We start from the raw sequence: 24,059 nt of genomic DNA, 5'->3' as shown, positions 1-24,059 counted from the left end.
GAGTAATTTTGTATTTCAAAGCGGGCTGGGCGGCAGTCTTAAGTTTGGGAAAGGCTGGCATAGAGAGTGAGTGCTATCAGATGGTGGGGCCCCCTTAGGGAGGTTTCCTACTACCATTGCCAAATTTGCAAATTTTGAGGCACTGCTGTGGTTTAAAGTTTGTCAGCCGTTGGGGGCTCCCTCGCCTGTTGACAAGCAGCGCCTCCTGGGACACACACACTGTAGGCTGATTGTTTGTATTTATTTATGTGTGTGCCTGTTGCAGGGGCGGGGCCATCAGAAGCGGAAATTCACCATCAGGCTCTACTGGAGGGCAACATCTCTACAGAGGTCTGCCTCAGTGTCCTGGATGTCCTCTCTCTTTTCACTCAGTGTTTTAAGGTCAGCACTGACACACACAAATGTGCCATAAAATGTCTGTTTTTTTATGTGGGCTACAGCCTGCATTCATGCACTCTTTATTTGTATGTGTGTAAACTTGTATAAGGGGTATTAGGGATCGTTTTATGTTTTTATTTTTTTTGGGTTGAGGTTTTAAGTATGCATTTGTCCTCTACTGTATATTTATAAAACAACCGTCTCTCCTTGCCCTTCTGTGCGTAAATCAGACCCAGCTGCTGGACAGCGACGGTCACAATCCTTTAATGAAGAAGGTCTTTGAGGTCTACCTGACCTTTCTTAAAGTCGGCCAATCAGAAGCCGCCCTCAGGCACGTCTTCTCCGCGCTCCGGGCATTCATAAACAAGGTAAGTTTGCATCCTGAAAATATGGAATCATGAAATCTAAACGCAGAGATGAAACAGCTGTTACTAAGATATTGTTGTAATGGAGCTGAGACGCTTTTTTGTTCCTGACGTGATCTTCCACCACAAGATAAACAACCAGACGTGATGGATGTTGTCACTTGTCCAGCAGACGTGTCATTGTCGCAGTCGTTGTTTCTCTTTCTGCTATTCAAAACAAGCTGGAATGCTGCTGGGTTATTAGTTATGGTTGAAAAGAGCGTTTCCTGTGTTTGTTTAAGCCACTGCTCCCCTCCTTCCCATATTTAAACATCACCCTTTCACTCTCAATCTTCACTGTTGTTTCAGATTCCTTCTTTGCTCACTTGATTTAGAGACAAGTAGCTGTCTTGAAACAGAAAAAAACACAAACGTTGTGCTTTTACAGGCTTTGAAGCAATCATCAGAGACCTATTACATTGCATGTGAGACAGTTAAGATACTATCTGAACAGTTAGAAGGTCAAGTTCTGACTTGGCTCCATTTCTGACTAGTGAGGTGCAGGACCACCCACAGCAGTGCACTCTCGCTCTCTCTCTCTCTCTCTCTCTCTCTCTCTCTCTCTCTCTCTCTCTCTCTCTCTCTCACTCTCTCTGATAGCATCGAAAGTGTCGCGACAGATGCTTGAGCGATGACTCAGATCTGAGCAGCAAGCAGGAAACTCCTGAAATAGTAAAAGTGAGAGGGACTGGTTTCTGCAGAGTCATACATAGTAAATGTCTCTTTGAGGTTGTGAACACGTCTGTGGCCAAATGCTAAGAATCCTGGACTGTGGAGCCCAACACAGAGTATCAAAAAGAGAAAGAAAAGAACAACGAGTTCTCTCACATATTTCATCTACACAAGCAGCACCACCAAGTTCTGTGAAGCTATGGATACAGATTGCAATTTTCTACCCCCAATTGATCACCATCACTTAAAATGTTTTAGGTATTATGTGTGTTAAGTCACTGCATCTCTTTTAGCCCGAGTGCAGCCCTAAGCGGACATGCAGCCATGCGTTACTTCAGAGTTGATGGGTGCTCTGTGCACGGCCGTGCTACTCATCCAGGGTGCAGCTAGAGCAGGAACAGACAGCTTACAAGACCAGAGTCATCCAGAGCACACCAGGATTGTTCAGATTGACTTTAAAGTGTAATTCATATAAAACATTGGTGAGAATGACAGGTTTCGCATTGTGGCGTCTTCAGGTTCACCCTCCGTGTGTTGTTTTTACTTCTTTTTCCTGAGATTAATATCCAGCTCTCCAGAGCCTTTTATCGCGTATCCTCAGAGTTGCAAAAACAGGACGAGGCTAAACTTACCTCGTGTGTCATGGTGTGGCCTCTCACAGTGACCAGCGTATTGTACAAAAGAAAATAAGAAAAATAATGATGGAATTTAAAAAAGTAACCAAATAATATTTTGTGCAAATAAAAATTCATTTTTTCATGCATTAGTGCATATCCATCTCCCTACGTCTTTCTGACTCTGTTGAGTCTTTTAAAAAACAATTAAAAACGTTAATGTTTAGACAGGCCTATGGGTAATCAGGTCCACCCAGTGTACATCTATGTATCTATCTACACATCTATGTTTTATTGTTCCAATTATTGTTCCTGGTTATAGCAGGATTTTATAATGTCGTCCATGACATATTCATTTTACATTTTTTATTCTTTTATTGTATGTATGTTGTTGTTTTTTGTAAAGCACTTTGTGACCTTTGTCTGCGATAAGTGCTATATAAAAATAAACTTTTAAACTTTATACAATTGAGGCACCTTGTTAGTGGTTAGTGCGCCGCTCCCCACACACGGAGGCTGTAGTCCTGCAAGCAGGTGGCTCGGGTCAGAATCCAACCTGTGTCTCCTTTACCGCATGCCATTCCACACTCTCTCTCTCTCTCTCTCTCTCTCCCTGATTTCTGACTTTATCATCTCTCCTGTCTCTAAATGAAGGCAAAAAAAAGTCCGAAAAAAGTGTATAGAATGAAACTTTCCATTTGGTGTGTGGCAGCTATGAAACAGGTGTCACAGTCCTGGTGCTCGATGCCTTTTCTCTGCACACCTCCAAACATATGTTCACATGTATTTTCCTAATTCACCAACACGTTGTCCCCCTCAGTTCCCGTCGGTGCTGTTCAAAGGCCGAGTGACGCTCTGCGAGGCTCTGTGCTGCGAGGTGCTCAAGTGCTGCGTCTCCAAGCTGGGATCTCTGAGGGCCGAGGCGTCGGCGCTGCTCTACCTGCTGATGAGGAACAACTACGAGTACACCAAGAGGAAGACCTTTTTGCGCACACATCTGCAGGTACAAAGGAGCACACTGTTGTTTCTGAAGCAGAAGAAACTCTTAATCCCTTTAAAGATTGTTTTCAAAAAGACAGCTTACTGGAGATGTTCAGCTTAGTGGGTCTGTTACAAGGTCTCTAGTGTTCAACCCTGACCTTTAGCTTTGCTGCCCACACACATACTCATCAACTACTTGAAAGAAGGGAAGGAGGATGTTAAAACAGTTTTAAAAATATAAGACCTGATGAGTTTCATGACATGTTCTTTCTGTGGATGTGTGATTGTATACTCTTTATCCCCTTCCTCTTTCTTCTCCCTTCCCTCTGTTCAGATCATCATCGCTGTGAGCCAGCTGATCTCCGACGTGGCGCTGACCGGCAGCTCGCGCTTCCAGGAGTCTCTCTCCATCATCAACAACTTTGCAAACAGTGACAAGGCCATGAAGGTATCGTACAAGTCCCCAGAGGCTGACTCCTAATCCAAAATAGTTTAAAAGGATAAAGGAACCAAAATATGAAATAACTCATTTTACAAACCAATGCATTTCTGAAATCAAATCTTTCCATACAAGTGTAACAAAGCCAACAGAGGATTCAACCCAGACTTTGGGGCTTCAATTTCTGATACTTTCTGAGATTAATATGAGTCTTTATTATGCAGCTGATTGGTTTGATTTGACTGTAGATACATGTCGGTTTGAGGTAGTGTTGTCGTCAAGACCCCACTAATCGAGGTCAAGACATACCGGGGACCAGAGTGCTCCGAGACCGAGACAAGACCAAGACATTTAGGGATAGTGACCAAGTCAGGACCAAGACCAAAGCAGGGCGAGACTGACTCAAGACCAAGACCAGAAATATCAGTGGAAATCATAATTTATGCACCCGGCATGTCTCAGACTCTCACTCAGACTGCTACACTGGGAAGGTTGTGACCGTAACCGAGAGATAAAAATATAAATTATGAATGAACAGAAGTTTTTTGTTCTTTTAGAAAAGGGGTGTTTCCTTCTAATCACAGAAATGATGTGGAAAAACAGCCAGTGATGGTTTTGACCGGTCTTTAAAAGACCGAGTTAAAATGCTTTCGATTCCGATGACTTTTTATAAAAGTGATCTTGAGACCGGTTTTGAGACGAGGAAAGATTTAGAATTGTGTAACTCTGGTTTGAGGTGACAACAACTGATGACTGATACGTTTACACTTGAACCTACAAAGCAGAGTAATGGGACGTGATCCTTTCAACGCTCATAGTAACTCAGATGCCAAATTGAAAAGTATGTTTGCTGATTATGAATAAATCCCTGAGGATATGTTGAGCAATCTGCTCAGAAAAAATCATATCACGTTGAGAATCTGTTCATGATACAGTGTTGTTATGTGTCAGAGGATTTTACCGGCATAAGATTGTTGGGGTTGTATCAAGTCAACTTTGGTTATATTCTTCAATAATTATACTTAATTATTAATAATAGAAATAAAATATCATTAAACTATGTTTAATCTCTCTTGGGGCACCACCCTGTAATCAGGTAAATATAACCAAAATATCACTCAAATCAGTCTCAAATTAGTTATTTAATTACTAATATTATTAATAATGAATAACTATATTTAATAAATTGAAGGCGTGAAATCCGTACACAAAGCCTTCGCACCCAGCTTATATCACAATGTAAATACACCAGTAACCACAAACAACTGCTCTCAGAATTTATGTAAACAAAGCAACATCAACCCAAAATCAATGAACTTAATCAAACAAATCACTATCATAAACTAATCTAAGCAACAAACATTATCAAGCAAGGCTTGTGGAAGGTGTGTGTGTGTGTGTGTGTGTGTGTGTGTGTGTGTGTGTGTGTGTGTGTGTGTGTGTGTGTGTGTGTGTGTGTGTGGCCTTATTGTCTAAAACAGACCGAGTTCGGCCCTACACGTTCTGTGTCTCTGAGGCGTCTGGATAGCCGCGAGTGAATAGATCTCTGTGTGTAATGGCGCGGTGGTGGAGTTGGTCTCCAGATGTACGTTTACACGGGAATATGTGTGTGTGTGTGTATGTTCGTAGAAGGGGAAATAAAAGAGGATAAAAGAGAATAAAAGAGAAATGCGTGCCTGAAGAGGCCGGATCACAGTCCGACTCCTGATGGCGGCGAGGGTCCCTTACGGCAAGAGCGGCTTCGTTGGTTCTCCGTCGAGTGGAAAGATGTCCTTTGATGTCCTTTCGTTGCAGGACGGAATAAGACCGTTATCTTTCTGATAATCTGTTATAGTCTGACGCTCTCCGAGAAACTGAGATGCGTTCACTGGACAATCCGAGCTCGGAATTTAGAACACTGCCGGCCGCGGATTACCTGCGCGCCAAAACTTAAAACAAAGGAAGATTGTTGCAGGAAACAGGAGGTGAGCTTGTGTCTCCGAACACTTGAAGTCAGCGCGTGGAAAGAGAGCGAGCAATGGAAGTCTTGGAGCTTTGTAGCCTGGCCTGCTCCATGGGGGGTCTACCTCAGGTCCCCTCCAATGAGGAGAGAGAGGTTCCGGTCCCCCCTTACTTCACGCGTAGGTGTGAACTACCGCAGGGGATTCTGGGATTAAGAGTCCTTTTAGGCCTCTTTGTGATCTCAGTGAATAACTCAAATGAGGCTTTTACAGAGGTGCAGGCCCAAGTCCATTGTTTGACTGTCCTAAGCCTGCGTGGCCCAACAAGATCTTACATCTATAATCGCAGCATCAAGAATAGTGTTAGTGTTGAGACTTGCGCACAAAGGGTTGCTTAGAAGAATTTCTAAATACTCATTTAACTGCTACAACATGGCCGTTCTAAGGTCAAAGATAAGACTGCTGCTAATCGTTTCTAATGCCCCTTTTCACTTTTTTAAGATACTGTGAAACTCTGATTCACAGCCCAGGCTTTGAGTCACTGCAGCAATCAGTCTGCTATAATTCAGGAGAGGCGTCCACTCACACACAGGCTTTGAAATCTTGCCCGTCTGTGGTGTTTTTGTAAAAGACTAAAAAAAAACAGTGTCTCGTTGCACAGACGACCAGAAAAACACACATTTTATACTCCGGCTGTAAAATGAGATGAAACTATTTGTCAAAACCTTCAGCCACACCTGGCGTATGTAAAAGGGGCTCATGTTAAATTTCAAATGCTATGTTATTTCAAATGCTGTCTGAACACAAATGATTCAAAGAAAAAAATACCAAAAGTTAACAAAGACGAATGCAAATGTCTCAAATGTTTCTGCTTCCTTAAAAAAAAATCCATTTTGATTTCATGCGTTGTATTGTGCAGGTACTTTTCCATGTACACAATCTTTTATTTGTCTTATTCATGTTGTTGTGAATTCACATGTCTCTCTACGCAGTCGACGGGGTTCCCTTCTGAGGTGAAGGGTCTGACCAAGCGGATCCGCACAGTGCTCATGGCCACAGCCCAGATGAGGGAGCATGAGAAGGACCCCGAGATGCTGCTGGACCTCCAGTACAGCCTGGCCCGGTCCTATGCCAGCACCCCGGAGCTGAGACGGACGTGGCTGGACAGCATGGCGCGAGCACACCTGAAGAACGGAGATCTCTCTGAGGTAAACACACACACACAGACTCACACAGACCGGGGAATACCGGTTGCTGTATTTTGTGTCACTTCTTAATGTTTCAGTATGTAACAGTACATTTTTGCTCCTGTTATTTCCATTTTCATCTTCAGATAATAATAATAATCTTCAGAAAAGGTAAAGGGGTAATAATGGATTTGAAATGTCTAAAAATGTAAATTCTGGTTGGTGTTTTTTGTTTTGGATTTTGAAAATTTCAAAAAATCAGAGAATTGAAAAAGTACTTTGAGTTTTTTGTTGTATCTTTGATCACAAGAGGAACACTGATTTACACAAGCCTAAAAGACTTTGAATGATCTGTTTCACTTTGAGGCTATCTTCTTTCTGTGTCTGCTGAATTGTTTCTACCAAATGTGAACCAACAGGAGTGGCAAGTGCTATTTTTAACTGAACCAAGGAAGCAGCCACAGAGTTCAGCATCCATAGTAAAAATGTGGAGATTGTAAGGTCATACAAATACTTGGGCACATATTTGGTAACCAACTCAAATTTGATGCTGTCACTGAGGCCATCGTAAAGAGGGGGGGCAACAGGGAATTTAAGGAAACTGAACTCTTTCTCAGTCAGTCCTGTAATACCAGTCTTTTATTGAGAGTCTCATTTGTCTTTCTTTTATCTGTTGGTTTCACAGCCTCTCAGTTAAAGACACACACAGTCTAACAGGAATTGTTAAAATCTGTTCTAAGATAATTGGAGTGAAACAGAGAGATTTAAACTCTTTTTGTAACCAGCAGATCCTCAGGAAGGCTGAGAGTATTTTAGCTTCTTCTGGTCACGCACTCTTTAGTGAATTTTGTCTGCTGCCATCACGTCGCCGTTTTGTTTTACCTGCCTACCGCTACTGAAAATCGTTCATCCCCGCTGCGATCAGATTACTGAATGCTCCTTAAAGGCTTTCTATGTGATTTTTCACACTTAAATGTAATATAAATCAAGTATATCCTCTGAAAATAACTCTGTGGGTCATGACTGTCTACAATGGGTGTAACACCCGAGTCCCACTGTCTGTGATGTTTTCAGAGTTTTCAGAGTCCTATCTTCAGTTTGTTTACATCGCCAGGACGGCCGGCTGACTCCTCTCCTCACTTATAAAAGTTGTTTAATTGAGGGACTAGAGAAAAGAAGAATAACATACTGTACTCACTGCTTACCTGTGTTTCTAGATCACGCTCATTTCAGGTAAATTTACATGCAGTGTGAAGATACGAGCATAATAAAGATCGCTAGCATTAGCATGCTAACACAACAATGCAGCTCGAGTTGTTTTGGTTTCATGCTGGTGCTCAAGGGCGACATCTGCTGGATCAAAAAATCACATATAAAGTGATTTAATCTTTTGGCGCCACATATCTTTAATGTATTCTTTTATTGGACTGATCACTCTAGTCTGTTTTCATTTCCTCTTCAGTCTGGCTGACTTTTAATCAGTGTGTCTTTTATCTATATTTTAACTCCTTGTGTAGGCTAATCCGTTGTCTTTGTTCGTGTTTCTTTCTCATGTGTACGAGTTGCTCCACACCAAGAGAGATTAATAAAGTTGTTTGAATTGAAGTTCAATGCCCCTACATGCTCGTTGGCAACACCTAGAGCAAACACCTGACAAAATATCTTATGTTAAGAAAAGCTTACGTTTGAGTGAGATTTCTTTGTTATGGAGCGACTGAATGGTAAAGTGTATTTGCTTTGGCAAGGTTCATAATTGATAAGAAACCCACTCGATTTCAAGGAAGCATGAATCCATGATTCACTCCTAATCCCTCCAGGGCAGAATGCGGAAAAGAACTTGATGCTTGAATGAGTTTAAGTCCTGAAATAAACAAGATTGATAGATTTATTGTAGCTTAATAAAACCAAACCAAAATACAGAACGATGACGAGTGTGACATTATGGTTGTGTCAATACAAGTTTTACAATGTTTGTGTGTCAAACATTAACTGGAGCAGTCAGGTCAAGGTTATTACATTTCTTTTTGTGTAGCTCAGTTGGTAGAGTCGTCCTCTCTCAACAGGAAGGTCAGAGGTTCGATCCCCAGCTCCTGCAGCAACATGTCCGATGTGTCCTTGGGCAAGACACTTAACCCAAAGTTGCTCCTGCTGCTTAAGCAGAGGTGTATGAATGGGATTAGTCACTTCTGATGGACTCTTTACTCAGCAGCCTCTACCATCAGTGTGTGAATGTGTAGGTGTGACCTGTGGTGTAAAAGTGCTTTGATTAGTCAGAAGACTAGAAAAAAAGAGAAAAACAAGCTTCAGTCCATTCACCATGACAATCTAACTTTATTTCTGCTTACAAGAAAAATTAAGCTGATGTCAACAACAGTGCGTATTAATGAGGCGGCAGTAGCTCAGTCTGTAGGGACTTGGGTTGGGAACCGGAGGGTCGACGGTGCAGACCAAATATGGAAGTTGGTCTGGTAGCTGGAGAGGTGCCAGATCGCTTCCTGAGCACTGCCAAGGTGCCCCTGAGCAAGGCACCAAACCCCCTCCCCACCACCAGCTCAGGAGCGCCTGCTGGGGGCTGCTCCGTCACCCCGACATCCCGTTGCATGACTTACAGAGTGTAAAAAACAGAATTTCCCCTTGCGGGATCAATAAAAGTTAATCTTAATCTTAATGAGACACAAGATTTACTCCAGCTACAAAACTTGGTGGGAAAGCATCATAGGTCAGTACATCAGTTTTGGGGTCGGTGAGGAAAAACAAAAACAATGTAGAGTGAAACAGTGCCAACAAAGCAAGGCCTGTGTTGTGAAAGGACTGCAGATATGACCAACTTCAACTTTCAACTTTATTGAGTCAAGGGGAAATTAGTTTTGCAACCATGTGAGAACAATATGGAAAAAAACAAAAAAACATGTGGAACACAGGCACAAAGAAACAACATTAAATACATAAATACAAGAGTTCATCAAACGGAAAATGTATAAAACCATCATCAAATCCAGAATAAAAAACCCATTATCAGTCATCTAGGTCATCAGACCAGTCATAGCTCGTCCTCTGCTTCACCTGTTCAAAGGTAGATAATGAGAGTGATAACAGCAGGTAGCTTGTCTCAAAGTGTTCACTCCTGACAGCATGAAGAAAAAACAAGTCAAGACGTCAAATCCTGAAAAACAAAGAGAAGCAAGTTTGATTGTTACTGAAAGAAATGTCTCAACTGTGGCGTAACTACAGTTAAATCAGATCTATAAACGAGTGTCTTGTGAAGAAGCTCATAGTCATAGAGTGTTAAAAAAAAGACACTAACTGTGTCCTCTCCCTTTGTGAGGTAAGTTTTCCTCCACTTTCCTCAATTCAAACAAAATGCGGATCAAAACTGGATTCTGAAATTATATATTAAGTTGTTTATTCTCCAGGGAGTTGGTCACCCCGCAGAGAGTAAAGGCCACATCCTGAAAAAAAAGGATTACGCTGCTTTTGCAGGCGCCAAACCTGTACAAATGAGACAAAAAGATAACACACACTACACACTGCCAAGCAGATAGTGTCCTGGGTATTTATGAAAATGAGGGATTATTCTGTGTTCCCTTCCTATGCAAAACAACCTTGTTGCAAATATCTTCCACTAAAGCCAGGTCTGTTTGCCACAGGCAGTTACAGAGTTTCTTTATAACACCACTGAGACCTGGGCTCTATTTCTCCTTCTCTCTTTTTCTCTCTCTCTCTCTGCTTACGCACATTACAGTCAGCTGGTGGTAACTGTCTGTTGCACAATATCACACTCAAACTTTCCAGCAGTAATCAGTAGAGCAATTCTGCCTCTGTATGGATGAAATCAGTCCGCCTCTGTCACTTCCACATCTGTGTGGAGGTTTGGAGCACGAGGATGCCACTTCCTTTTTTTTTTCTTTTCCCTGAGTTTCCCCTTGCTTGCTCCTTTCAGAGAAGAAACTTTGTTAACTTTCTAAATAGTGTAATTGAATCTGGCATCTTAAAAAAAAAAACTCGGAAAAAGTTCCCCCTCTGCTCCAACTCTTCATCTTTATGTGGACCAAACAGCTCCACACAGAGTAGAGGCTCAAATCATAAGTGTCTATGATTACCTTCTAGACGGGAATCTCACTTTGTCTCACTGTCTGTGGCAGGTTTTTCATATCAATGTGGATTATTCCACAGACCTGCGGTTTTGTATCCCGGCTGACTAAATCATGTGTTTGTTGTTGTCTCCACAGGCGGCCATGTGCTACGTCCATGTGGCTGCACTCGTTGCAGAATACCTGTACAGGAAAAGTAAGGCCGTTCGCCCACCTACACTCACACATACACACAAGTACACAAGATTATAAAATCTTGCTATAACCAGGAACAATAAAACATAGATGAGTAGGTACACTGGGTGGACCTGATTACCCATAGGTCTGTCTAAACATTAACCTTTTTAATTGTTCATGTAGTGTAATTAAAAACTGCAAAAATGTGTGCAGATATTCCGGGGGCATTTTAGCCTCTTTCAGATAGGACAGCTGAAGAGAGACAGGAAATGGTGGTAGGAGAGAGAGTGGGGGATGACCAGAGCAAAGGGCCGGTGGTCGGATTTGAACCCAGAGAGGACCACAGCCTCTGCACACTGGGCGTGCAACACAATCGCTAGGCCATCCCGCGCCGCGTGCAGCAAGGCCCTGCTTAATAGTTAGCAAAGGGAGGACAAAAATTCAAAGTGTCAAACCACAATAATGGAGTTAATGAGCCTGTGTTCCACATGTGTTCTGTGTTCTGCTCCTCCAGGAAGATTTCCCCACACTGGTGATATAAGCCATGCCAGTTTGTTCCCTGACTGTTGTTAGATACGGCATGCAAACACACCACAGTCCAATACAAGGACACTGACATCTATATATAATCTATAAAAACAAAGAGTCACAAAGCTTCTCTCGCTGTCATATTTATATCATGCAAAACCCTTTGTCAAATAGTCCCCAAAACAAATATGAGCTCGTGTTTATCACTGAGGAATGTCAACGGACAAACTGTAGCCTGGCGTTTCTGCTTTGTCTCGGATTGAATCATGTGATTAGTATTTAATATCTCTCTTTAACAATTCTCTTTACAAAATAATATCCCTAAAAGTCAGTCCCAGTTTCCATTTGGATTTTCAACATTTTGAGGTTAAACTAAGAATCCTGAGATTTCAAAAGAGCTCCCTGTGTTGTGTCAGCATGATGCATCAAACTATAATCAGACTGATGTCTCTTTTATGAACAGTGCATTCTTAAATATAATTCAGGACTGTTACGTCTAACACAGAATTCTAACTTGTACAGCACACAGAATAAACAGCCTTTCTTTTTTTTGCACTTTTCACTGTAAATATTCACAGTGGGTCATTTATAGAACCGTTTAGAGAAACGTTTTTTTGATTTTTCTGTATGTCCAGCACATGTTTGAAAAATTGACAATAAAGATGACTTTGACTATATGTCAGAAAACACTGCGTGGGCATGAACAGGACAAGATCAGCCAAAAGCCACTAGCCGGGTCTGTAGCTGCGGTTAATGGGCCTCCACACTCTACCACCCCAATGTAAACAGGCACAGTCAACAGATAGTATCTCGCAGGAGCAGCACGGTTTAGCCGTATTTTGTTCGCGAAAAATCAAGATAACTCCCAACACTGCTAACGCTATCCAGCAAACCAAATTACATTGTTTACCTGCAGACCAGTTTACATAAATTGTGCTGAATGTGGACTGTTTTCTTTCATGTAGAGTAGTCTAGTCACTCCAACCATAGATTTGAATCTTACCAACAAGGATACATGTCACATAGGAACATCCACAGGAAGCCAATCCAAACAGAAAGTTATAATATTACAAGACTAAAGTCATTTTATTGTTAAATTTAGTTCTACAAAAATAAAGTCTTATGGTTTGCCTGTTTGTCATTTTGAAGGGAAACATCAGTAGAGCAGCCAAACTGCTCGACTGAGAATCAGGAAGTTTACTGACTTTAATTTAAGTCAGATTTTAATAATTTAAAGGACCAATCTATACGATATTTACTGATTGAAATGATATAATGACCTTTCTCTCTGATCAGACATTAAAGAAACATGCTATGTTGAAGTGCTGGCTTCTCTGACAACAACGCAGCAGCCAGTATGTCCTCCTTCTAACTTTAGATTCTGCTCCTGAATGCTCTGGATTTGTTTGGACCAGAGAAGGTAGGCGCTTTTAAGACACCCCCCACACGGCCGTTTTGGACGCCCCTCGGTTTGTCAGATATGAGAGCAGTTATCAGGTCAACAGGTGTTGCAGTGATGGAAGCGGGCAAGAGAAGTGGTTCAGATAGAAGTGATTGTACCCGACCTAAAAAGCCTCTGCATGTTTCTAATAAGCTCCACGAGCAGAAACGTGCTCAAACTAGGATCAATATTGGAGATGCTTTTGAAAAATGGAGAGAGGTTAGAACACAGAAAGGTTTACAGACCCATGCAGAGCTGGATAAACACTGAAGCTTCAGGGGAGGAGGGGGTGGGGCGAGACCTTCTCGCTAATGTTTGGAATTTGGACTGCAGTACCCATTTTTAACACTAGGTGACAGAGTAACATACTGCTCCTTTAATTCAGAACTCTGTGACAATACTCAACCTTCATTAAACTCAGAAGTTGGGAGAACATTGTTTTCTGTCTTCTAACTCGTCTTTGCTGTTTGTTTTTTTAAGAGTTGTTCCCCAGCGGCCTCGCTGCTTTTAAGAAGATCACATTGAACATCGAAGAGGAAGCGGCCATGAAGGAAGACACGGGGATGCAGGACGTGTACTACACTGAGGTACAACCTCCTGACCATGATTTCATGACATTGTTAGTCGCTGCAACAGTTAGTCAATCCAGTGACCGGGGTTTGACCCCACAGATAAGAACGACTGTCTGAGTTTTACACTTCAACAGTTCATCTGCTTGTTGCTTCTTTTCTGGGCCCTTCTTTTTTTTTAGGAGGTCTTGGTAGAACACCTGGAGGTCTGTGTGGAGGCGCTGTGGAAAGCCGAACGCTATGAGCTCATCACGCACATCGCCAAACTCATTATCCCCATCTATGAGAAGCGCCACGAGTACGAGGTACCGTGGAAACATCCCGACACTTAGACAGATATCCTGTACGAGCATGCAGCCACTCTTTCCCCGTCTCTCTTCTCAAAGAGATTCATCCAAAAGGTCAAGTCCTAACACCTTTGTGTAAACACTCTTGTGTTACGTTTAGCCCCTTTATTCAACTTTTTGACACTTGTTAACTTGCACTTGCCATGTTAACAAGCAGAGTCAGACAGCGCGTTACAGCCGCTTCACTTGCACAGCATGCAGCACATCAGGGTTTCATTTTCTTTTTTTAGGATGTTTACATTTGCGGAGCTGCAAATACTGTGTAAACATCCAACCACGTTTTTCCTGCTCTTGTATACAAAACGCTGGTGGGGGGGGAATGGTAGCATTAGTCGTGATTGTTTTAACTTTTTTCCTGTTCAGGATCTTGCTCTTCTAAACAATCTGTTGCACCCTCTCTTTCAGAAACTGAGCCGCCTGTACGACACTCTGCACAGAGCCTACAATAAGATCATGGAGGTGATACAGTCGGGCCGCAGGCTGCTGGGGACGTACTTCAGGGTGGCCTTTTATGGACAGGTGAGGTCGAGAAGCAGCTTTAAAAAAAAAAGGAGTTACTTATTAAGTTCAGCTACAGTACAGCTGTGGTCTGGTGGAACACACACTACGCTGCATGACAGAGGGTTGAGTGAAATAGATTAGAAATCATAAAGTTGTTGTGATTAATCATTCTCCTCTCAGGCCGTTGTGTTATTTATATCATGACATCAAACATATGGCTCATCTTTTCACCTCTTTATATTGCAACTCAACTTTCCATTTTCCCTGGGAATTCACTCATTCATCAATTTTTTTTCTGTTCCCAACTGATTTCTGATACATAAGTACCGATAGCTTTACTGACTCCGATATTTTGTGTTGCTGTTGTTGCATGAAAATTAAAACTATTCCAAAGGAAACGATTTGACCTTTGTGCTGACTGCATACAAACAGGAAGCAGCAACAACTGCCAGGTTTTTAAATTCAATATTTTGAACTGAAGTGGAAGAATTTAACTTTTTATCATATATCATATGTTCCATCACGTCATGAACATCGTCATGGAGACGATTTGCAGACATTACTTACAGTTTCAGTTTGAATGTCCTTAATGCTGCAAGCTGAGAATGTTTAAAGTGCCCAACAATCTTTCTTTCTTGATCTGTGCTGTCAGTCTGATATCCGACGTGTAAATTACTTCAAGATCAGACCCGATACTGATAGCCAGATACCAGATCTCTCTATTTTGACCCTGTTTAGATACAATACAAAGACTGAAACGTAAAACCCTCCATAATGTCCTTTGTTATTCTGTCTTGTGAGCTGAGTCGTTTTGTGTTGCTAAGAATATTATTCCATTACAGCAGAGAGCTTTACTGCTGCTACGCCTCTTCCCTAATACAAAGGATGCACTGGTGGAGACGTGTTAATCACAGGGAAGCCACACCCGAGGGCATACCCTGCTTTATCTTGTCATGTTTTCCAAACAGGACCAAATTATCCAAAATAAACATCAGGCATCATTTGGGGAAAAAAGAATCAGCAATCAAGCCTTTGGAGACATAGTGAAAGCTCATTGGTCAAGTCAAAAGTGCATGTGCTGATTAAATTGAACTTAAAAGGCCTCGTCGTTCACAGTGTGAAATATAGATGGACGTAGTCTCTTCTTCTTGTCCTGTTTTGTTTGACTGGAACAAGAAATTCCTGTAACTTTTTAAACGTACAGCAGGATGTTCAGGGTGATTTATTAAATGAACAAAGTGCAAATGTAACAGGATGCAGTCTGCACCAGTTGGATATTGGGTTTCACTGGCTGTCTAAAACGGGCTCTTCAGTGTGCTGGGATAAAACAAGTCATGTTTTAATAGTGCTGGGGGAGACGTATTACTTTTCACTGCTGGGTGAATTAGCCGTTAAAGCACAAAAGTCACTTTTCTCACCAAGCAAACGGTTATTTATGTTCATCACATCAACAAGTTGGCTCAAGACTGTGGGTGTTACGGGTGAAACCAAATAGCTGCAGCGTACATGCTAGGACCCGCAGCGTGAGGGGAAAGGAAAGCAGCATAAAAAAACAGAAGATGTTGGTAAATCATACATAACAACCTCTACCATCAGTGTGTGAATGTGTAGGTGTGACCTGCAGTGTAAAAGAGCTTTGAGTAGTCAGAAGATTAGAAAAGCGCTCTACAAGCTCAAGTCCATTTATCATTTACCATGATGCACATAGAGTTCATACATTGACAGAAAAAAAGACCATGCACACCACAGTTCCAAATGATGTTGCACTTTAGTTCTTTATATCATTGCACATCATTATCGAAGATTTTATGATATGACTGCACACTAGTTGTAGGAGTGAATCTGTTTTCGCTTTCAGTTTGTGAGCATGCTTTTGTGTTCTGAGAGGAGGCTTGCTTATCAATTTGAAGATAGGAATCTGCACTTTTGACCATGTGACATACATTTGCACTTTGTATGTTTGATGTATTTTCTGTACTAAGTGTAAGTGACTCTCCCTGTAACCACATGTACCTAAATGTAAAATTAAAGTAACCTGAACCTGAAATGACCTGACTGCAGCAGGAAGGGTTTTCAGTTTCTTTTTTGTTGTGTATATGTCTCTGCAAACTTCTGATGGACTCTTTAATATTAATAACTCAATTAATGTGTTTTATTTTTTGCGCAGGGCTTCTTCGAGGAAGAGGACGGGAAGGAGTACATCTACAAAGAGCCAAAACTCACCGGCCTGTCGGAGATCTCTCAGCGGCTGCTGACGCTCTACGGGGAAAAGTTTGGGCCGGAAAACGTCCGAATAATCCAGGATTCAAACAAGGTGAAGCGGGTCAAGTTGAGGAAGGAGATGTTTTTAAAAAACAGTGCTCTTGATGTGTGGTCTCTGACTTTGATCTTGGGTAAATATACCTATATGTTGAAATATAGCAATTTGACCTTTCCCTGCACTTCTGCTCATTGAGAAAAGAAAATTTTGTGTTGGAAGAGTTGAGTTCCTTCCCCACTGTGTTGATGTTTTTAAGTCTCAGTTGACAAGGCAAGGCAAGTTTATTTATGTCGCACATTTCAACAAAAAGGCAATTCAAAGTGCTTCACACAAGACAAAAGCCTCATGACAGAGGAAAGAAAAGAAACATTAAAATAGAACATTTAAAAAATCACTGAAATTATTAAATCTGAAAATATGTTCAAATAAAAATAATTAAAATGAAATTAATTAAAGTAAAAATATAAAAAGAGTTAAAAGTTACAGTGCAGAGTTAAAATTTAAAATTGTTTAATTAAAGGCAGCGGACAAGTTAAAAGAATAATCGTCATTGTGAGTCAGTGAGTGGGTCGATGAGGCAGCATGTGTAAACAAAGAGTGTTTTATTACCATGGTGATATTAGAAAAAGTGTGCATTCATATGTAACACTCTGAACGTACCTGACACCTGATGTGTTGTGCTTTTCCATTTAAAATAAATTCATGTGATTTCCCCCCCCCCCCCTCTCAGGTTATCACCAAAGACCTGGACCCCAAGTTTGCCTACGTCCAGGTGACGTTCGTCAAGTCTTACTTCGAGGAGAAAGAGGCGCCCGAGAAGAAGACAGACTTCGAGAAGTGCCACAACATCAACCGCTTCGTGTTCGAGACGCCGTACACGCTGTCGGGCAAAAAGCACGGCGGGGTGGAGGAACAGTGCAAGAGGAGGAGTGTGCTGACAAGTACGTTCACATTCCAGCCGTGTCATCAGATATGAGGATAAACGTTTATGCAGGCTTCAGTCTATTTTTGTTGTTGAAGCTTGAACAGCAACAAAGCACTTTCGACCACGTATGATGTGTAACAGGTGCTCTTCTTATCCATTCATATTATACCTATCTATATTTTAAAGTTGACATATCATGAAAAATCCACTGTTAATGTTTTTGAACATATATTTGAGTAACCTGAGTGTCTACAGACCCACAACATAAAATAAACCCATCCAGTCCTTTGTTTGTGGTCTGCATAAGTCTTACAACACAGAGAAAAATGCTCTGTTTCAAATGTGCTCTCCTTGTGACATCACAATGGGATTCTGGTATAAAAAAAAAAATCCCCTCCCCTCCCCTGGTATCTCCACCCATGGACTCTACCCCCAACCTAGAATAAAACTTTTATGCAGGGCGGCCATATTTAATCTCACTACAGAGGAGTGATGTCTACTGGGGAAAACTCAGGGCTGGCTCATTGCATTTAAAGAGACACACACACCAAAACAGAGCGTTCTGAGAGAGCTGGTTTATACAGGGTCACAAACCTCCTCTGGTTTTCTTTTCTTTTTTTTTTTCATGTGACATCCTACTATCCAATACTTGGCATGCAGCACAGAAAATAGGGCGGCAGAATTGGGCTCTTTTAATTGTTATCTTGCTGAGGGAAAGCTTCTTCTTTGTTCTGTTATGACATTTTTCCTTAACCGGGACTCATGACCTGCTGCACAAATGAATTTTCCTGACTGTGCTATCAGTAGCATTATGCATCGATTGTGTATAACTTTTGACTGTGGGCTGTTTTGTTGTAGCAAATATTACAGCTGGTTACTGTAGCATGCAGCGGCTGCATGCTAGGATGCCTCATGCTACGCTGTGCTTTTATCACTGACATACATGCAGTTGTAAACTGTTATTAGAAGAGAGAAGAATCAGCTCCTGTTTGGCTGGTCCTTCCTGTACGTACTACCGAGCAGAAAAAACAACAACAACCTAACTCTGCTGCTTGTTTGGCACGGCATCAAAAAAGTCTCAGTGGTTGTCCAATTAGTTTTATAGTCAGTGCAAGTTTCATCGCATTTAATAGCTCACACGTGACAAGCTACTGATTTATGATTCTAATCAGGAACCACATTTCAATGGAGGTGTTTTCCTTGTAGTTTGTTGTTTTTGCATGCACAATCCTGTGAGCTTCCATTTATTTTTTCCAGCTGCAAACACCTTCCCATACGTGAAGAAGCGTGTGGAGGTGGTGGGGGAGAAGCAAGTGGAGCTGAAGCCGGTGGACGTCGCCATAGATGAGATGAAGGCGCGGACGGCAGAGCTCACCAAACTGTGCTCCAGCCAGGAGGTGGACATGATCCAGCTGCAGCTCAAACTGCAGGGCTGCGTCTCTGTGCAGGTAAAGGCCCCAAAAGATACCAGAATATCCAACTTATGATCAGAACTAATATTACTGCATAAAACTAGATTGAAGTCAGCGGTTGAGTTGGCAGAGAGAGCACATAATGCAGATTGTGATCGTTCTGATCTAAGAATGTCTAAGAATGATTCATACTTTGAGGTATGTTTTGACACAGGTGAATGCAGGTCCCATGGCATATGCCAGAGCATTCCTGGATGACAGTAAATCCAACCAGTCCGGCAACAAGAAAGTCAAAGACCTGAAGGACATCTTCAGGTAACTTTTGTCCCTTTATAAGAGGATGGCTAAGCTGCTTGTTCAGTGTGTGGATGTCAGTGTCCCTTCTTATTTGGATCGTCAACAGTTTGAAGTGGAATGTGGTTGTTGATTTATAACACAGTATGTCGTTATTTTTTTCATCATCGCAGGCGTTTTGTCCAGGCTTGCAGCATGGCTCTGGACATAAATGAGCGTCTGATCAAAGAGGACCAGTTTGAATACCACGAGGGCCTGAAGGCCAACTTCAAAGAAATGGTAAAGGAGCTGTCAGACATCATTCACGAACAGGTAATCCCACTTTTTCCAGGGCCTAGCCCAGATAATTAAATATTCTCATGGACTTAAAATATTTTTGTTGTTGCCATACCCAACACACGCCCAGGCACACTCACAAACGCGTCTTCACAAACACGTCTTCACAAACACACGAGTGGTTGCTACAGTGGCCTGGATACAACCTCAACTCAGTCACCAAGCAAATATTGGCATTATCTTTCTAAAACAACTGTGATGTCATGAAGGGAAAATCTCCAAACAGCCTGTTTGAGCACACATTTTCTGAAAAGTGGAGCAGGTAAAAGACGGAGAGGATGGACTTTTCTCATCATTGGGGGGTTTGTAGAAGACTAGAGACACATGTTAGAGTTAGAGAAACATGGTGAAGTGTATTTAGAATAATATGATCTTTAACCTTATACAGTACTACATTGTAGTCCAGTGTGAATATTAAAGTTTTCAGTATTTTTGCTGGAGGCTTGTATAAATGTAACATTCGAGGATATTTGAACGGTCATCATCATTAACAGAATATTGTATTAAAATCACCTGTACTTTAGTGTTTGTGTTTATTAGCTTCTGAAATCATGTTTTAATTAATTCAACCTCACTTTACAGCCTATAATCACTCATGGCCATCAAATGTAGACACCCAGTCATTAAAATGTTCTTGCTCACTTGTCATTATCGACATGCAGAATCGTTTCTGGTTCATGTGTTGAGGTGATGACACGTGTGCAAAAGTAAAATCTGCAAACAGAGGCTGCTTCTGTAAAGCTTGTTTTTAATGGACAGTTTGACTCAATCTATTTTTCTCAATGCACAGTATCACTGTTGTGTTGCCATTATTAACAAAAAAAACAGTTTTGATGCCTTTCAGCCGAAGGATTTCAGACAGCAGACGTGCCTTTATTTTAATATTTTTTAAAATAAAAATTTTGTGCTGGCACGTCCCTTCCTCATTTGCCCTTATCTCACCTCTCAGTAGCCTTCAAATCCTGGGGCGCTGTCCAATCAGGTGTCAAGAGTGACCTCCATCTAAAGCCCCGTTTCCACTCCTTTTCTTCCCCTTCTGTTGGGGTGCCAGGTGTACTGATCTGACCCTAAAGTGTGGAGCTCGACACTGCAGTCCACTGATTGGTTGAAAGAATCGTCACTTCCTGTGAGACAGCGGACAAACACAAAACACACCATGTTTAGATTTGGATGTAATTTAAAGGTTCTTTTTGTTTTTTTGCTCTTCGAGCCGCCCCATTGACCTCGGAGGTTCTAGCTTTTATAACCTAGCTGATGCCCGCTATCACTATTCAGCTTACATCCCGCCTACAAAGTAAGGGTACAGATGGTTGTGGAAACGCAGGCAAGATCAGAGTATACCGTACGTGGTTGGTGGAAATTGGGCTTAAAAGGTCAAATGTTTCCATGCAGAGATCGAATACATCTTTTTTCTTACTCACTGCTTTTCAGGCAGACCTTTGTAATGTGTGACTGGAGCGCATATAGCGAGAAACACATGCACATTTCATAAACCTCTGTGGTGATTAGGTTGTGGGCTTTAGAGAGAGTAGCAATCTAAACATCTACACAAATTTAAACCAAAGCTTCCCACATGGCGAGAGAATGACAAAGGTGATAAAAATGCTTTTTTTTGTAATAAGACGATCAGAACAAAAGAAACCCCTCAACACTGCCTTGGGGTACACCGTAAAATGTGTGTAAGCTGTATAGAATATGGCGTCCATTGCCACTTTTCAACTACAGAACATAAAAAGTAAATCTGTTTTCAACAGTTGATGTTATTATTCTAATGTAACCATGACGACCTCGAGAAGCAGCATAGTGGAACTTTATGACACTTTATGTGGTTAAGGGTAACGACTAGTTTACCGAGCAAATGATACGAATATGTTAGAGTTGTAAAGAGGAACCCAAGGGAAACATGAGCGATCCACTTTTATGTGCTTGTGTGTGGGGAAGTTGGTGGTTCATTACTGGCACACAGAGAGCCATTAACCCTGCTGGTAATGCTTCATAAATATCCTGTAAGCCTGACATTGGACGCCCATGATGTGTGTGGAGTTTTCAGAAACATCCAGCAGCCTCTGTGGCTATTGGAACAGAAGAACACATTTTTAAAACGTGTTTGATTTTCTCATAATCAGAGTTGAAGTGAGTCAGAACGCTCTGTATGTGGACGCCGTGTGAATGCTGTGCTCAGGAATTAAATGATTTCCCAGAAAGGGGGGCCTGGGACATCACACACTCCTGCTTTTACAATCATTTTCTGCAGAGTTAAGATGAACATTTTTAATTAAAATTAGCATGTGTGCTGCAGCCTCAACAACATATCGCATTCCAGGGAGGAGTTCACTTGCTCATCAATAATTGTGTTGAAACGCTCACAGTCAAGGGAATTAGTCATGACTGTACTAAAACTTCTAAAGGTTTTTCTGCATTGCCAGGTTGATGTTTTGTGTGTGTTTTAATTGACTAACTGCTTTTTTTCCCCTTCCAATGTGCTTGCCTTTAGCTTTAAGGAATAACAGGTAATCTGTTTTAAAGCTGTGTTCTGTCTTCTTGTGCCATTTTGGAACACATACTTATTTAGTTTGCACCTTATTAAAGATCCCATATTATCCTCATTTTCACTCTTCATGTTGTTGTCAGTCTGTGGAACCTTTAGAGTAGCTTTGCATGATTTGCAGCTCAAAAAACTCCTTATTTATATTTTACTGGGGTCCATAAAAACCCTCTTTTCAGCCTGTGCCTGAAACGGTTTGTTTTAAGCTGCTATCTCTTTAAGGCCCCTCCTCCCCGCGTGCCCACTTTCTTCTGATTGGCCAGCTCTCTGGAAGCCTTCCAGCAGGGCTGCCAGGGGAGAGGTTTCACCGGCTTACCTAGAGCCTTTAGCCATGATCTGACACTTAACCAACGTTTAGTCTGGCAGCATTGTAACACAGAAAAAAAGTTTTAAACATTTACTGGTTTACAGCAGAAGTGACAAGAGCATTCATCTGGAAACTGAAAAAATAAAAAAATAAAGTCAGAATGAAGATACGAGAGAGTGAATCAGACCAATGCTACAGGTGGAGTAGTGGTTTTGTCAGACTTCTTGCCCTTGTTGAATTGAGTCTTTGATAAACTTGACACATTCTCAGATACATCAGAGGGTTATTTGTTGTCAGTGTGAATTTTGGCCGACACTGTGCTGTTGGAAATAATGCAAATAAGAGATGCTGCTACTCAAATCCTGTCTTCACACGCACAGTATCGTCCTGCTCATGGTTAGCATATTTGCATGTGGAGACACGTCCACAAAGCATACATACAAACCTTTTTTTATTCTGGCTGCAGATCTACTGCTATCTATCTATCTTTTTAATGCATATCAAAATATCAGCATAATACACCCAGATCAGAGTATTGTTGAAACACTAAGTAATGGCTTGACTGCAGCTGAAACCACAACAGATGTTGCCATATTTCTTTCATAATTTCTTGTGGCTCACTGTGAGATCCTCTGACGTTGTTGTGTGTCATGTACGGTAATACAAGTTTTTTTTCCTTTTCCTGTTGAGTGTTCCCAGATATGTTAAGGTTAAGTTCACTGTTAGTTAGTTTAGTTTAATGGTTTATTTGAATGAGGGACAGTGTACAAAAAAAACATTAGTCTCAGAAGAGAAGAGATGCTTTGTACCAGATTTAGCTAGCTAGCTAATTTCCATTTGTTGTCCCTGGGAAGTTGATGGCAACAGCAAAATACAAATCAACCAGTCACACACACACACACACACACACACACACACACACACACTAATTTCACACATATATTGCTCCAGCTATCAATGCTTAACCTCTTAACCCAGGGTGCAAAGTCCTCTCTAGTCCAGCATGTTGACTTTGATATTAAAACATGTTGCATAAAAACGCTTTAAACTCTGCAGCCGGTGTTATAACGTCTGTTCTGCTATTATACATAAGCATGTTAGCCTTTAGCCTTGCAGCTTATGCATAGCTAAATTAAATCACAAAGCAACAACAACAAAAATGAGGCCGCACAGTGGTGCAGTCTGTCCCCTCACAGTGAGGACGTTCCTGGTTTGAATCCCCGTCTGACAGGCGTCTCTCTGTGCAGAGTCTGCATGCAGACATGCAGGTTAATTGGTGACTCTAAATTGCCCGTAGGTGTGAACGTGCGTGTGGCTGGTTGCCTGTTTCTAAATGATATGTCAGCCCTGTGAGTGACAGGCGAACAGTCAATCATTGGGCGGACATATAATTCAGAAACAGGCACATGGAACAATCTGCTTCTTTCCAGCTGTTACAGAAAATCCTACAGGAAAAAAAAAGCAAAAATAAAATCTCTACTAGAAGTTAAGTGATTTGTCAAATTGTATATGTAAATTGAGTAATTATGCAAATCTAACTCTTCACACAGAAAGTTATTTACTGATGTAAACACGGTGCAGAGTTGTGTTTTCTGCTTTGCTGCATGGACCCCCTTTTCATTTGACGTTTCTTGCAGCAGCTGTTTCACTGAAGAAACTGGCAGCAGAAACACAACTGAACATGCTGGAAGTCCTCTGACTAGAAACCCCG

General features: G+C 41.5%; 1 protein-coding gene across 4 annotated transcripts in view; it reads left to right on the top strand.

The window, feature by feature from the left end:
• dock11 (dedicator of cytokinesis 11) overlaps positions 1-24,059 on the top strand; it is an 87,979-nt gene that overhangs the window by 61,814 nt on the left and 2,106 nt on the right. For 3 of the 4 annotated variants that reach the window (XM_020645584.3, XM_020645582.3, XM_020645583.3), the window contains 14 exons: positions 266-381; positions 609-746; positions 2,889-3,071; positions 3,384-3,497; positions 6,421-6,636; positions 10,845-10,902; positions 13,333-13,439; positions 13,604-13,726; positions 14,174-14,287; positions 16,437-16,583; positions 17,260-17,470; positions 18,712-18,902; positions 19,081-19,181; positions 19,334-19,472. In XM_020645584.3, coding sequence (XP_020501240.1) covers positions 266-381; positions 609-746; positions 2,889-3,071; positions 3,384-3,497; positions 6,421-6,636; positions 10,845-10,902; positions 13,333-13,439; positions 13,604-13,726; positions 14,174-14,287; positions 16,437-16,583; positions 17,260-17,470; positions 18,712-18,902; positions 19,081-19,181; positions 19,334-19,472 — 1,958 coding nt within the window. Of the gene's footprint in view, positions 1-265; positions 382-608; positions 747-2,888; positions 3,072-3,383; positions 3,498-6,420; positions 6,637-10,844; positions 10,903-13,332; positions 13,440-13,603; positions 13,727-14,173; positions 14,288-16,436; positions 16,584-17,259; positions 17,471-18,711; positions 18,903-19,080; positions 19,182-19,333; positions 19,473-21,990; positions 22,007-24,059 lie in introns of all 4 variants that reach the window. The other variant, XM_065950226.1, reaches the window with a different exon arrangement.

The sequence above is a fragment of the Labrus bergylta genome, chromosome 22 (genome assembly GCF_963930695.1).
Source record: "Labrus bergylta chromosome 22, fLabBer1.1, whole genome shotgun sequence".
In the NCBI taxonomy this organism is placed as follows: domain Eukaryota; kingdom Metazoa; phylum Chordata; class Actinopteri; order Labriformes; family Labridae; genus Labrus; species Labrus bergylta.
Note: the sequence above shows the minus strand (reverse complement) of the source record. Positions and strands in the feature narration are given on the sequence as shown.